General features: G+C 38.9%; 2 protein-coding genes across 4 annotated transcripts in view; both read right to left on the reverse strand.

Annotated features, from left to right (window-relative positions):
* LOC105234072 (acidic phospholipase A2 PA4) overlaps nucleotides 1-7,345 on the reverse strand; it is a 36,738-nt gene extending 29,393 nt beyond the window's left edge. The window contains exon 1 of one of the 2 annotated variants that reach the window (XM_029548431.2): nucleotides 6,823-7,340. The gene's annotated coding sequence lies outside the window, so the exon portion shown is untranslated. Of the gene's footprint in view, nucleotides 1-6,822 lie in introns of both variants that reach the window. The other variant, XM_019988763.3, reaches the window with a different exon arrangement.
* Nucleotides 7,346-9,531: 2,186 nt separating this feature from the next.
* On the reverse strand, nucleotides 9,532-14,513 carry LOC109579214 (angiopoietin-2). Of its 2 annotated transcripts, XM_049456769.1 has the most exons (7): nucleotides 14,087-14,513; nucleotides 13,700-13,783; nucleotides 12,209-12,292; nucleotides 12,058-12,132; nucleotides 11,872-11,946; nucleotides 9,719-10,297; nucleotides 9,532-9,653 (listed from the first exon to the last, which is right to left on the reverse strand). In XM_049456769.1, exons 1-7 carry the CDS (start codon nucleotides 14,290-14,292, stop codon nucleotides 9,593-9,595), a joined length of 1,164 nt encoding a protein of 387 aa, XP_049312726.1. In that variant the 5' UTR covers nucleotides 14,293-14,513; the 3' UTR covers nucleotides 9,532-9,592. The 2 variants fall into 2 exon arrangements, with proteins under 2 accessions (XP_049312726.1, XP_049312727.1); XM_049456770.1 differs by lacking the exon at nucleotides 13,700-13,783.
* Between the last annotated feature and the right edge of the window lie 830 nt (nucleotides 14,514-15,343).

Below are 15,343 nucleotides of genomic sequence, written 5' to 3' on the forward strand. Positions count from 1 at the left end.
TGGGGGCCGGTTAAATCATTGGTTCATATTTCTTCAAAAACGTACCTGTCTATGGCCATAATAACTAACTATTTAATGCCTGAAATTAAAGCTCTTATCTCGGCTACATTTGGTTTCAACAAGACGGCGTCATTTCTCATTCATCGCATTAATCAATGGATTTATTGAGATAACACTTCGATTAGCAGATAATTTCACGTTTCTGGCGCGCCGATTGGCCTCCAGAATCGTGTGATATCACACTGTTAGACTTTTTCCTGTGGGGATAAATAAAGTCTAAAGTTTATGCGGACAATCCCGCTTCGATTGAGGCCTCGGAGCAAAACTTCATGCGTGTGATTCATCAGTTAGCAGTCGAAATGCTCGAACGAGTCCTCCTAATGGATAACGCAAATATTTTTAATTTATTGGAAACTTCTGTAGAGTTAACTGATCTCCACTTCTGTTCCTGGATAATTAGTGTAGTCAGTTATTTTTTGAAGGAGTCTATTTAGCGATTTCATATGTTAAGATTAATTAGGTTCGGTTGTGCTGACTGGCTGTCACTGATTTGTAATGCCATATGGAGGTTAAGTTTACTATGAGCTGAAGTTATCTTTCTACAGTACGTCAACACTTTTTCCGAAATTTAATAGAAATTTGATATCTAATGCTGATACTTCATCTAGTCCATTGAACTAAGTGTCTCCTAGATACCTAAGACGAGTAGTAGGTAAGGTCGGACAGAAACAGAGGAGCGTCTCTATCATGTCTACTTTATGCAAGCGCATACGGCTTACACGTGATGCCTGTAAGTTGTTACCTTTGATTAGGCATTGCGGTTGTTGGTCTAATCAGAGGTCCATTTAAGACATTCCATCTCACCCAGTTCCGTCTGTCAGCTCTTTCAGAAATTTCATTGTGTCTTATTTTTAGCGACTTGCGTATTTCCTATGCTGGTTCAGTACACAAGATGGTGACACTTATCAACTGTCTTAATAGCATTTATTTTTAGGAATGCCGATATCGTCCATCAATGCATGACACGCCGAACATTATTCATCACGCTATTACCTGTATCGTGGAACTTGCCCGTGAATATAGCTCTGTCATCTGGATAGACTTTCTTCTTCTTTTAAAGAAGAGCACCCAATCCTAAATTTTTTCAGAAGTATTGAGTTCCTGTTCCTGCTAATCTGAACAATCCGGCTTGCGTCCTTTCTGTATTAATTTTCTTGCAGCTCAGTCGAGCTTTTGTCCATGTCATGATGTTGGGCTCTATCCAAAATTAAATGCTCCGCTTTTATCAAAAAAGTCTCCTAGAACATGGTGCTTATGTTCTAGAGCTCGATCTATATTTGAGGTTAGCGAGTGGACTACAGTCGCAGTGCATTTATCCCTCAATTCAGTTCGGTTAGCCGATGGTAGCTTGTCTCTTAAATAGGAATCTAGAAGCTTATCTTCAAAAGGGAATAAGACTTATTTGTCTGCATTCTTTTGAATTAAAAAGGCTCCTTTCCCGCCATCGGCATACTTAGGGTACTTTTGGGAGTTTTAATATTAGACTATTGTTTTCAAAATCAACATATATTTAGTAGAAACTGAACAAAGATGAAAAATATAAGAATAAATAATCACTTTTGAGACGAGAGATTGAGATTACAATTAGCAGTAATCTAGGAATTCATAATAAAATATGTTATTGCGCTAGTCTTCTTACTTAACTGTCACACCTAGTAAATATAATGGCTTAATTTAAAATTTTGGAAACTAAAAAATTAAAAATTATGCTTGGCAATTATTCAATGACATATTTAGTTTTCACGTCATCTCACTAACTATGTGAAAAATTAGCTCGTTGTTGTAAGACAACTTCCCCCTTTATGTCTCACTTTCCTTCTTTGGCCATTAAGCTACTACGGTGTGTGCACAGCACTCTAGTTCCACAAAACATGAGCATCTCCGTCGAAATCTATTATAAATTGCCGTCAGTTAAATGTCGTCGGCTATTCGCTGAGGCCAAATATGTCATTGACACGTTCCCAAACAGCTAATTGTTGCACGAAATGTGATTCCAAGCAAAGGTATGCATGTATGTATGTGTTAAGTTTGGCTTGAACTTGCAAGCGTTGTAATTTCTTTGACAGCTTCAATACAAATAGCATACACCCTTGGCGATGGCAGGGCATTGTTTACAAGTTTCTTGTCTAATCACCAACATTATATACATACACAAGTGCAAAGAGTTGATATATGATTTCCTTCAAGATAGAAATACCGTTACTTCACTTCTCTACTTATTGATCTACATTTTAATCTCAAGCTAGAGTTGCACTGGAACTTGAAGCCTTGTACCCACTTCATATACAGCTACGAGAAATGAATTAGCAGTTGGTAGCAACACTTTAATATTTTTCAATAGTTAACAATTTTAACGGGTGATCCAAGTAGAGGTACTTTTTACAATAGCCTTACACATACAAAAAACATGATTAGGTTTAGTGGAGCTCAAAAGCATGCGGTTACCACTTCTTACATTGAAACTATTAATTTTACATTGAAAAACCGAAGACAGAAGAGAAAGGACATGTAACTGAATTTCTTACTCAATTGGTCATTCACAATATTTTCGTTTGAATTTTCCATCACTTCTTCAACCTATCGTAGGTGGATATTGTTCGGAGCACACAATCCCTACGTATTTAGGACTTAAGAAGTGTAATACCATTGCCTCTTCTCGCAAGGGACAGCATTACCAAAAGGGTAAACTTCACCAAGAAGTTCAAGGTTACCCTTAGCAGTAAGGCTGAATGGAATCTGGAGCTACTGGTTATGAATAGTACAATCACAAGTGGTACACCGACACAGGAGTCGCAGAACCGCGAACCAAACTCTTCATACGAGGTTTGACAATTAAGTAATGAGACTGATTTTATTGCCGCGCTTGTGGTAAACCTGTGAAATTCCCTTTCTCTTTTTCCGGCATCCCTCCCCTCTCCATTGATATATGTACCATCGCTCTAGCTTGTTTAGTTCGCCTGCTGCGTCAAGTTGAGTAGACGTGTGTTTGTAGTGCTCGTCACGAAAATGGAAAAACGAAATCAAGAGCAACGCGTCGCGATAAAATTTTGCGCCAGATTGGGCGAAACAGCTTCGGAAACGTACGCTAAAATTGTAAGAGTGTATGGTGATAGTGCTCTTAGTCGTGAAACCAAACGCCAAAGCTCACAATGGTTGTCTCCGCGCGCCCCCCGCCCGAAAAAAGCTCGCATGAGCAAGTCGAAGGTGAAAACGATGATTATTGCCTTTTTTGATAGCCGTGGAATCGTCCACAAAGAATTCATTCCACCGGGGAAAACTGTGAATCAAGTCTACTATTGCCAAGTACTCGAAAGATTGCGAAAACGAGTCAACAGGGTGCGCCCAGACATCGCTCGTAACTGGATCCTTCATCACGACAACGCGCCGTGCCACACCGCCCTCAGCGTGTCTCAGTATTTGGCCTCTAAAGGGATCGCCGTGTTGCAACAGCCGCCTTATTCGCCCGACATGTCACCCTGTGACTTTTTTTGTTTCCTAAAACAAAATCGGTGGTCAAAGGAACCATTTTGAGTCGATTACGGACATCCAGGCGGCCGTGACGAGGGTACTCGCGGACATCCCAGTCGAAGCGTTCCAGAAATGTTACGAAGCATGGAAAACGCGTTGGAATCGCTGTATAGCTGCCCAAGGGGACTACTTTGAAGGGGATGGCAGAGTTGTAGAATAATTTTCAAATATACGGTTTTTATGGAAGCAGTCTCATTACTTAATTGTCATACCTCGTACACATGGAAAGTTTTGTGAGCATATTTCAAGCAGAAATAAGTCGGTACGTAAAGATAAACCTACAACGCTACTACTCGTGCATTTATAACCATGTTAAGCGACAGTCAAGCGGCGTTTAAAGCAATCTCTGCCTACGCGATCGAATCACTACTGGTGCCGGGTGGAGAGAACGGCTGAGCAGTCCATCGGTACATAACCAAGTGCAACTTTTCTGGGTTCCTACTTACAGAGGTATAGAGAATGAACTGGCTGATGAGCTCGTCCACACCGCAGTATTCACTAACATGTGAGAACCTGAACTTTTCATCGCAGTGGGTCCTCGCACCATAAAGGAGCTGTTCTGCAAGTAAAAAGAAGTAGGCTGGTAGAGGTATTGGCAACAATCCAGGGAATGTGTCATGCCCAGTTGTTAAGAGATGGTTACAACCTCAGCAGCTTTAAACATGTAATCAACCACCCTAGGGACAAACTTGTCGTATTCTACACTGGCCACCGTAAGCGCAAGAAAGACTTACTCGTATATAACATGGCCTTGCTGCTTGTGGTACCTGCCGGTTCTGCGACAGGGAGCCTGAAACTGTAGAACTAATGTATGTAGAATTAATGTATACTAATTAATAGCCCCTGGATCCATGTTTCCAAATACCATTAGTATTACAGCAGAAGAGGGGCTTCCAACTTGCGAGAATTTATACGACTTAATCCCAATTTTCCACTAAATCCTAATTTCAAAGTTTGACTGGCATTCAACTCTTCTTGTAAGCCCTAACAAGAAAAAGGTTGATTCTAAGCCCTGACTTGAAAAAGTGGGATTCGTATTCACATTCCGCTTCTAACCCTTAACTTTGAAAAAGAAAGACGAAAAATTCCAAAATCAAAATGTTCTCTTAATCATCGCCATTTTTAGAAAGTAAATAGTACTCACATTTCAAAGGAGGAAGTATATGTACATAAGTAATAAAAAACAGTTCATGCTTGAACTTGAAATTTTTACGGCTTAGCAATTTGCAAACCAACATTAATACCACAATTGCACAAAAACAACACAAATGTCAGGCATTTTTTAACACATGTTGAATGCGGAGAAGGAATAGTAAGTAATAAACATTGAAAAGATTTGGCTTGCTGCCAATGTGTCTAAACAATTGAAACTTGTACGCATTTGATCGGCACGGATTAAAAGTGACGGTTATTACCAGTTGACAGCTTTAACATTATAATAGTTACAGTTATATGATGGATTACGTGGTCGGTAACTGATCGATTGAAGCTATCAGTTGATTATTTGTACGTTAATAGGCGTGTCGACCTCGCATTATTCGCGATGAAAATGCTTCACTCAAAATCATTTTTGTTATGTTATTTGTATATACAGCTAAATCTATTCTAAAGGGTGATCTAAGTAGAGTTACTTTTTTCAATAATTTTTTTTAGCAGTTCTCTTGAAAAGTTCCAAGAAGATTTGACGTTTTCGAGCCAAATTTTGTTCAGCGATGAGGCACATTTCAGGCTCAAATGGGATTTAAGCAAGCAAAATTGCCACATTTGGTACGAAAAGCAACCTGAAGAGCTTCAAAGTTATCATTTCATCCAGATAAACATCGGTGTGTTGCGATTTGTGGCCGGATGAATCATCGGTCCATCTTTTTTCAAAAAATTATGCCGTTAAGAACGAAGCCAGCAATTACGACCATTATCGCGCTGAGATAACCGAGTATTTGGTGTCTGAAATTGCAGCTCGTGATCTTGATGACATTTGGTTTCAACAAGACGGCGCCATTTCTCATTCATCACATCAAATAATGTTTCGTTTTACGCCGATCGATTGACATCCAGATCATGTACATAATATCACACTGTTAGATTTATTCCTGAGGAGATATGTAATGTCTAAAGTCTATGCGAACGATCCCGCTTCGATTCAAGCCTTGGAGCAAAACATCCCGCGTGTCGTTCGCCAGTTACTAGTCCTAATGCTCGAAAAATTCATCGAAAATTGGACTCAACGAATAGACCATCTGAGACTTAGCCGCGGCCAACATTTGAAAGAGATAATCTTCAATACATAAATGTCATACGCTTTAGATCTTGACGGTCATTTGTCTGGACTATTTCTCGAAATTAACGAGTGTCGAAACTTTGCACGCAATGTGTCCATGTTTAAACGTAAAACATGAGGCAGCGTACCGCCTGGTTGGAAATAGAGGAGAGATTCCACAAAAAAAGTCGATCAACATCGTGTTATAACGCTCGCTGTTGCTGGTACCAGCATTTCCTGCCTCTTTCCGAAAGAGATTAGGCCCGATGATGCTAACGTACTATATTCGGCACCAAACTGTCAATTTTTGAGGATGCCATTACATTTTCTGATTTGACTGACCACAATAGCCACCATTTTCTTTGTTGAAGATGCCAACACGTCATTCCTCTTGGTAGGCGCTTCATGTCGGTCACTAAAAGCCTTAGTTCTTACTTCTTATATCTGACTTTTTGTTAAATTTTATACTGAACAAATCGGTTAGTGATTGTTGTAAACTCATGACTATGTAAGTGTGCTATTTGCGTGACCATGGTTGTATATGTATGAGAGTATATCTCTTATCAGAATGTGATCCGGTACCAAAAGTGAGTGATGTAGGTCCAAAAACTTTAACAAACAATAACTTTAACAACAACAACAATAACTTTAACCAACAATAACAAGATGAAAATTTTGAAGCCGACTTGAAACTAGCAAATTCTTACACACACACAGCTTTTTAAATACTTTTTATATACTAGTATTTAGCCATATATGGCATACTTATGTATATTTGCGTATGAAGGAAGGCTGACCTTCATATTTCACTCCAAAAAATGTGTATCAAAAAGCTAACTGCTATCTGCAGCACGCCAAACAGTTGCAATACGCTGCTGTACTGAGCATAGTAGCAGCCGGTGGTGTTCATATACTTATGTACATATATACATACTTACTTATACTATACGTTGTTACGTATCGGCAAGGACACTTACCTGCTGACGCGCTTGTGATGACGCCGTTTGATAATTTTACTGGTTTTGAAGGGTAGTAGCGACTTTACTTATACTTGTCGGTTTATAGCTTTATACCATATATACATATATATTTATCGCATGCGATTTTTTCTGTAATCAAACGAGGATATGTGCTACTTATTTCCGTAGATTTGCTTACAGCACTGCAATTGTCGTATATGCTCTTGATTTTATTAATATACAGAGGAAACGTGCCGCTATTATCTAACCGTTTTATTAGCGCTACATTTAATTATAATTTGTTTATATTATTTGTGTGTTCACTTTGAAGCACCAAGCCACAATTTAGCTGATAAAATAGCGCGTTTCTTTAAGGATTGCTGCTCGAAGAGTACTTACGAACACACACATACACATACACATACACAAATTGCAAGCGCACTAAGCTGAAAAACGCGCACTTTACGGCATTTAAGCGCCGAACGTTGGAATTCTTGTCCACATCCGTGCTGCGTCCACACGCAACTGAGCCATAACGCGCTGTAGCAGACGAGCTGCAGCAATGTGTAGATACCACAGCTAGCTGCCGCTGATAATGTACGCATGCAAACATGTATATAGATATATACAAATCTACATACATATACTATATTGGATACTGAAGTTCATAGGCGCACTCATACACACATAAAGAAGCAGCTGTTAACAGTGGCTAGCGCAGCTTCTGAAGCCGCTTGACTCAACGCAGGGCTTTAAGATGCTTCTGGCAAAGAAATCTAGCCAAGTTCACATAATATATGCTGTACATATACTATATGTATACATATGTACATATACATATGTGCATATAGCTGCAAACAGCTGCCCGTGGTTTTATACACAGACACATATTTATCACTTAAAGCTTAACCAATTTGCCCTTTTTGCTTCACTTTCGTTTATTGCGTTTTGTTTTGCTCTCGTTATTCATGTGGCGGAAGCTTTGGCATTTTCACGGCCAAAAGACGGTCTGTGTAGACGCGCGCATTGCAAGCTTTCGTTGTTTTGCAGTTACATGCAATCAGTATGTAGTATATATGCATGTGTGTGGCATATAGTATATTTATCTTTTCAAAGGCATTTCAGGCAGAAAGCTTGCCTCTTATGAATGAAAAGTTTAGTAAGCGTGAGTACACAGTGAGAAAAAACTGTATAGAAGTGAAAGAAAACAAGCACTTGATGCCGATTGTTCAGTTTGTATGGCAACTATGGTTAATGCTAGATAGGGAGTTGCCTTGTTTGAAACCTCGTTTGGTATTGAACGGCTCGGAGAGGTCCTTCCCGATCCTGACGGAACCCTTGGTGTTGCTCAACGTCAGTTTACACAGCCGTATCAGTTTTGCGGGGATACCAAATTCAGACATCGCGGTATAAAGGCAGCTCCTTTCCAAGATTTGGCGCATGGTGAATGTCTGGTTGGTTGTTGATTTGCCAGGTCACACTGATAAGGTCCGATCAGTTTGCTGGCAGTGGGCTTTAATCTTTCACACAATACGCTCGATAGAACCTTATATGCGATGTTGAGGAGGCTTACCCCACGGTAGTTGGCGCAGATTGTGGGGTCTCCTTTTTTATGGATTGGGCATAGCACACTTAATTTTCAATCGTTGGGCATGCTTTCGTCCGACCATACTTTACAAAGAAGCTGATGCATGCTCCTTATCAGCTCTTCGCCGCCGTGTTTGAATAGCTCGGCCGGCAATCCATCGGCCCCCGCCGCTTTGTTGTTCTTCAGGCGGGTAATTGCTATACGAACTTCTTCATGGTCGGGCAATGGAACGTCTGCTCCATCGTCATAGATTGGGGAATCGAGTTCGCCTTCTCCTGGCGTTGTACGTTCAGTGCCATTCAGCAGGCTGGAGAAGTGATCCCTCCATTATTTAAGTATGCTCTGGGCATCGGTGACTAGATCAACTTTGGGGGTTCTACAAGAGTATGCTCCGGTCTTGAAACCTTCTGTAAGCCGCAGCATTTTTTCGTAGAATTTTGGAGCATTACCCCTGTCGGGCAGCTTATCAAGCTCTTCTTACTCACGCATTTCGGCTTCTTTCTTTTTCTGTCTGCAAATGCGTCTCGCTTCCCTCTTCAGCTCTCGGCATCTATCCCATCCCGCAAGTGTTGTGGTTGATCGTAACGAGGTAGGCAGTCTGTTTTCTCTCCGCTGCGACACGGCACTCCTCGTCGTACCAGCTGTTCTTTTGCATTTTCTGAAAACCACTGGTTTCGGTTGAAGCTGTACGTAAGGAGTTTGAAAATCCGTCCCACAGTTCCCTTATGCCGAGTTTTTGACGAGTGCTCTCAGAGAGCAGGAGTGCAAGCCGCGTCGAAAATCGTTCGGCTGTCTGTTGTGATTGCAGCTTCTCGACGTCGAACCTTTCTTGTGTTTGTTGACGTGCGGGTGGCGGGTACGAATCTTGACTGCAACAAGATAGTGGTCCGAGTCGATGTTAGGACCTCGGAGCGTACGCACGTCTAGAACATTGGAGACGTGTTTTCCGCCTATCGGAACATGATCGATCTGGTTGGTGGCTTTTCGATCCGGAGACAGCCAGGTAGCTTGATGTATTTACTTGCTGGAATCTAGTACCACAAATAACCATATTTCGGGCTTCGGCGAAGTCGAGCTCTCATAAGTGCGCTCCAAGCGCTCATAGAAGGCAAGGAAGGGTATTATAGCTACGGTGTATCTTTTTTCGGTTTTTATTAATTTTATTTAAATGGAATATAAAATAATACATAATTTCACTTATTATTGATCTTCCTGGCACGCCTTGGGGCGAATCGCCATAAATATGTTTTCAGTAAATGATCTGTAAAAAAATATCAAATATATGTACGATTTGTATTGAGTTTAATGAAAAGTCAGGAAACTTACTCAATTCCGAAGCTGGAGACACATCCTTGGTTATACCACCAACTGCGACCACGCACCTTCGAACACACACTATTACTTGAAAATGTATCACCTGTGCCATCTGAGATATCGTTATAACCCCAAGGCTGCACCATTAATTTTACTAAATTATCCACCGCAAAATCGTATCGCTCATCTTTAATACTGAATTCCTTAAAAATATTTTGCTTTGCCATCACATAGTCGCGAACCATAAGGGCTTGTGGCGTTCGCTTTGTCAACACATGCAAACGATCCAAACCAATGAAATAGTCCGTGCCTGCACTTCCAAAACCGTGCTTGTATTCAAGCCAACTCCTTTGATAAATTTTTTCCGCACTTTGCGCACTTCCCTGCATTACTACAGTCCAAGGGCAACAATTGGTACATTCACTCATACAAAACACTTCGAATGGCTGAAAGTTTGGTACGTTGATTTCATAAATTCCGTTAAAAAATTCAGATCTACGCTGCTGCCACGCATCGGCACAATCACTATATACTTCTGGTTTTGACAAAATCGTTTTATTGCGTGCATCTTTTAGTTTAGAGCTAGCCATCCTGAAAAGTAAATAACATCCAGTAATCTAAATGAATAATAGTTCGAGTGAGACGCATGCCATACAGCGAATAAGAGGTAAACTATGTCGGTTGAGCTGGACAAAATGGTTCGAAATCAGACGGATAAAAGGAATTTCATAAAACACAATTTATGGCGGTAAAAGCAAAAGTTCACAATACTGTGAGCTCGGCCAAAATGGTTTAGATAGTTACAGCGGCAATCAAGATAAAGTAGAAGGTTGGTGCTAACGAGCTTGAGCTAAAGAACTACACTCAGAGGCAACTTACCTCATTTTATCAAAAGTTCGTTTTTTGTGAAGTAATGAGTTATTGCAGTCGAGGTTTTGTTCTTCGCTCAACTTATGGCCAACATAATCGGCCTACTGAGCGTACTATTCACAACACCACCACCCATCTTGAGATCCAGCATGCATTATTGGATATACTCGTATTATCCAGAATAGACAACGTCCAGTAGGCAGTGAAGAAAATAAAGCGCACTAGCTTATTTCTGTACACGAAGGCCGTTTATAGTCAATTCGGTATAGAACAAAAGTGTACAAAATACAGCTTCTACAAAAACTAAAGCCGCTCGAACTTCCCAACCGACATCGCTTCGTTCTATGGGCTCTTGTAAAGTTCTAAGAAGGTCCGACGCTTTCGAGCCAAATTTTGTTCAGTAATGAGACTCATTTCTGGCTCAATGGGTATGTAAAAAAGTTGCCGCATTTGAGACGAAGAGCAACCTGATGACAGTCAAGAGCTGCCATTTTATCCAGAAAAACAACGATTTGGTATGGTTTGAGAGCTAGTGGAATCGTCGGCCCGTATTTCCTCAAAAATGATGACGGTGAGAACATAACTGTAAATGGCGACCGTTGTCCCGCCTTGAACACCCACTACGTGATGCCTGAACTTGAATCTCGTGATCTCGGCGACATTTGGTTTTAACAAGACGGCGCCACTTCCCACACATCGCATCAATCAATAGATTTATTGAGAGAACACTTCGGTGAGCAGATAATTGCACGTTTTGAGCCGGTCTCTTGGTCACCAAGGTCGTGTGTTATCATGCTGTTAGACTTTTCCCTGTGGGGATATATAAAGTCTAAAGTCTATGCTGAAAATCTCACTTCGATTCAGGCCTTGGAGTAAAACATGACGCTTGTCATTCTCCAATTACTAGTCGAAATGCTGGACCATCTGAGAAGTAGTCGCGGTCAACATTTGAAAGAAATCTTCAAAAAATAGATGCCAAAAAATGTTATTTCGAATAATAGTCCAGTCATTTAAGCTTAAATTAGGTAAGAATCTCGGAATTCGATATACCCATTTATATGTCTGTAAATACTTGTATATTGACACCCTAAAGTTGTCTCAAAACCTACATATGGTAGGTATACCCTACAAGTATTTACAGACATATAAATGGGTATATCGAATTCCGAGGTGAACTTACTGTAATGACTGGACTATAATAAGAAACATTCCACATTAAATTTGAAGTTTCTTTGATTTTTTTCTTTAAAAAGTAAAGAACCTCGAAATGGATCTCGAAATTTATCAATACTTACGTGGCAAAATTGTCCCGTTCGGTTTGCATCTCCGCTGAGCTTTTACCAGGTAAATCTCGAACTCGACTCTGGACTCTAAGAAAAAAAGTAAAGCAATTGGGACGTATTATGTCAGGAAAAATGAACCAGACTTTATAATTTTTATTTACTGTCACGAGTTTTCATTTCAATTCGTTTTATACTTACACTCCTTGTTTACTTAGGGTGGACTTCAAATTTGACCCAAGTTCATCTAACCGCCGCTCGATTAAGGCGTGGTTTCTAAAAAATAATAGTCGTAGATTACAGTATGGTATAATTATAGATTCAGAACTATCTAGCTTCGATATTTGCTTACAATTGTTGAATATTTTCCGTGGAACTCAACTTGTTCTCCATTTCGCCCAGACTACTTTCCAATAATTTTCCGAAAGACTCGACTCTAAGAACAAAAAATATATTTTTAAATGTGCATACCAACATTAAGCTGGGAGCATAAAAGAATATGCATATTATTGTTCAATATTTTTACAACTTAATTAAATTTAGGTTAAATAAGTTCTTTCCGTTAGGTCCCTAGCTATATTGGTGTTTTTTTTAGCCTGAATGTTTATTTGAAAAACATGTACAAATCCATTATTCCAATCAGAAGTCAACTGAAGCTATAACATTTTCGATCTTTTTGGCATTTTGTGGATTCTATGCCAAAGAAATCAATCCAATTTTTGAAATCGTATTCTAGTGAGGGCCTCTTACATCGACAGGAGGTTGGTTAGAATGACAATTTCTAGGCAATAAAGCCTAGAGAGAAAAGTTTTTAACCGGTCTTGCAGCATGACGCCAAGCGTTGTCTCGTTCTAAAATTATTGCCGTCCGTTTTTCGGCAATCGCTCGCTTTAACTTGATGAGTTGTTGTCGGTAAATTGTAAGGTAGTACCTTCTAGAATCATAAAACACAGGTAGTAGACCAGTAGTACCTTTTCTACTGTATTTCATAGCTTATGACGGGCCGGGTAGCTGAGTGGTAGTAGTCTTGTACTTCGTCTGGCAGCCTATGTTATAATCAGACGAAGCTTCCAATTCTGCATTATTCATCTCTTTATCCCGATAAATAGGATATAGGGGTTATATACTTGTAACTAACTATTTTTCAACCATTCGGGTGTCTGGTAAACTTTATGAAACAGTATTTTGACGTCAATAAAAATAATTTGAGTTGAGTCTAACATTTTTTTAATTATAAGTGATATTAATACATACAAACACTATAATATCATTGTGTCTTATTCCACATGTTCCACTGAATCTTTACGTGAGTGTTATGGATCGATGGGTTAACCTGACTTAAAGTTTTTTTTCGACAACCGTCTCTCCATTGACTCTTTTATTGATTATGGAAAAAGCGATCTCACTTCGAAGCTTACTCAGAGAGCATGCGATGGAAATTTTGAACTTTCTCCCATGAATCAGATGGCTGATGTCTATTAAATCGTTAATTGTTATTCCATATTTTCATATTTAAAAGATTTCACGCACTGTGAACAGAAATGAAAATGATTGATCTTTTCAACAACTCTTTCAGGTATGTACTTTAAACTAATTTAAAAAATAGCCGAATTTAAACAGATAGTGAATCTTATGAGGAACATTGGTAAGACAGAAACACAATCTAGCGTTCGCCATTACTTACCGAGAGACAATACCGCATTTTTTTATTTTTGGAAAGCTAAGATAAAACCAGGGCCTAGGCATCGTCTAACCTTTATAGCCACTTCAACATTGTCCAAAAGAGTTAACAATATAATTATTTTTTTGAAATAGTCGTAACTTAAGAACTAATAACACTCACGTTTCTTCAATTTTCGCAACAGTCCTAACGGTGATTTCTAGTTCCATCAATCGTTCTTCGATTTTTGTCATAACGGTCTGAACACTAAAGAAAGGTTATTACAATTATGCTTCATTTTATAAAATAAATAATACAATGATGTAACTTAAAAAAACACAATTTTTGGTTAATTAGAAGACAAGTGTCTTAAGACCCTTTTAATTAGATCTTACTCAAAAATATTCCAAAAATATTTCAAAACAAAAAATTTTGGCTAATTAGCAGACAAGTGTCTTTTAATAAGATCTTACTCAAAAATTTTGCACATTTTGCTCAGTCTGAATACGTATACTATATACCGTATATGGGGTTAAGCGTTTTTTCAGCACTTTATTTGTCATTCCTTACCTTTTTAGCGTCTCTTCCATGCTATCTTGTTTGCTACTAAATGAATCTAAGCTTTTCACCACATTTTTGATTTCATTCCCTGCATCTAAGAGTATTGTAAAAGGCTGTTCCGAATCATTATCCTTCCCTGCTTTCACTCTACCGACACTTACAGTGAGCAAAGTAAGTATTATGTAGCAGTGGCACCGTATTATTTCTTTATTCATTTCGAAGCGCTTGTTAGTATTCGACTGATTTTTGCCTCGCACAATAAGAAATTCAATGGCAAATTGAAATTATCACCACGGAAATACATTTGAGTTGAGCTTATAGTTTCTTTTTATACCCGCACACAATATTTGAATAATAAATTTGTTATGACAACATAATATCGAAAATGTTTGTAAAAGTAGACGTTTGTAGAAGAATTTTCACTCACCTTCCATACAGAGAGCTAATAAAGTTTCGACAGCCCTAAGCGTTCTAATGAAACTCAGTTCACACTCTGTAAAAACCATACAATTCCAAAGATTTTCGAAAGTCTCGATTTTTAAAGACCGTACATAGTTTAATCTGGTTTCGAACTTGTTTTTGTATCAGCCTCTGTTGCAACATGTTCGAGCTTAGTAATTTTTAATCGATTAGAGAATTCGTTGGAAATATTAATATATGTATGTGTGTGGGCTTGTATGAATCAAGTCCACATAAATAATATATCAAAACGCATATAGTATTTATAATTGAACTGGATATGCGTGTACATATGTACATACATATATCGTACTACTTTATATAAATTTACGGTTTTCCAGTTGCATTATCTTTCGATTTGTTTCCACAACCGTAGGGACTACATAACTGGCACCGTTCTGGATTTCGATTAACGTCTAGTTCATTTAGTTTGTCATGTCGAAAGTAATTCATCAAATTGTTTTGCCACTGTTAGCCAATAGATGGGTTCAGCAGTTAGACGTGTTCGATTTTGGTATATCCCAGGCCTGATAAACTTATCCTAGAGATTTGAAAAAGAAACTGCCTTTCCTCATTAGTGACTTTGTTTATGTGTCATATAATTCTGATTGTGCGAATATGATTAATTTTTTTGCTAATTAATCGTCATTTGTAGGGAGTGTGAATATTTTTCGTCCAGTTAAAGAAATTGACGGCTGAAGCACATCGGAAAATCTAAAAAGTTTACAAGTGAAAAAATGTGCCGAGATTAATTTTCGTCGCTTCAAAGACGATTTCAGTCTTAAAGTCCGCGTGAAGAAAGATCTT

The sequence above is a fragment of the Bactrocera dorsalis genome, chromosome 4, assembly GCF_023373825.1.
Source record: "Bactrocera dorsalis isolate Fly_Bdor chromosome 4, ASM2337382v1, whole genome shotgun sequence".
Classification (NCBI taxonomy): Eukaryota; Metazoa; Arthropoda; class Insecta; order Diptera; family Tephritidae; genus Bactrocera; species Bactrocera dorsalis.

Excerpts from the sequence above, each read along its gene's own strand:
- LOC109579214 (XM_049456769.1), bottom strand. The coding sequence starts at position 14,292 with ATGAATAAAGAAATAATACGGTGCCACTGCTACATAATACTTACTTTG. Across the intron at positions 11,947-12,057 it reads ACCCTAAGTAAACAAGGAGT|AGTCCAGAGTCGAGTTCGAG; the intron begins GTAAGTATAAAA and ends TTTTTTTCTTAG. Across the intron at positions 10,298-11,871 it reads GAACGGGACAATTTTGCCAC|GATGGCTAGCTCTAAACTAA; the intron begins GTAAGTATTGAT and ends TTTACTTTTCAG.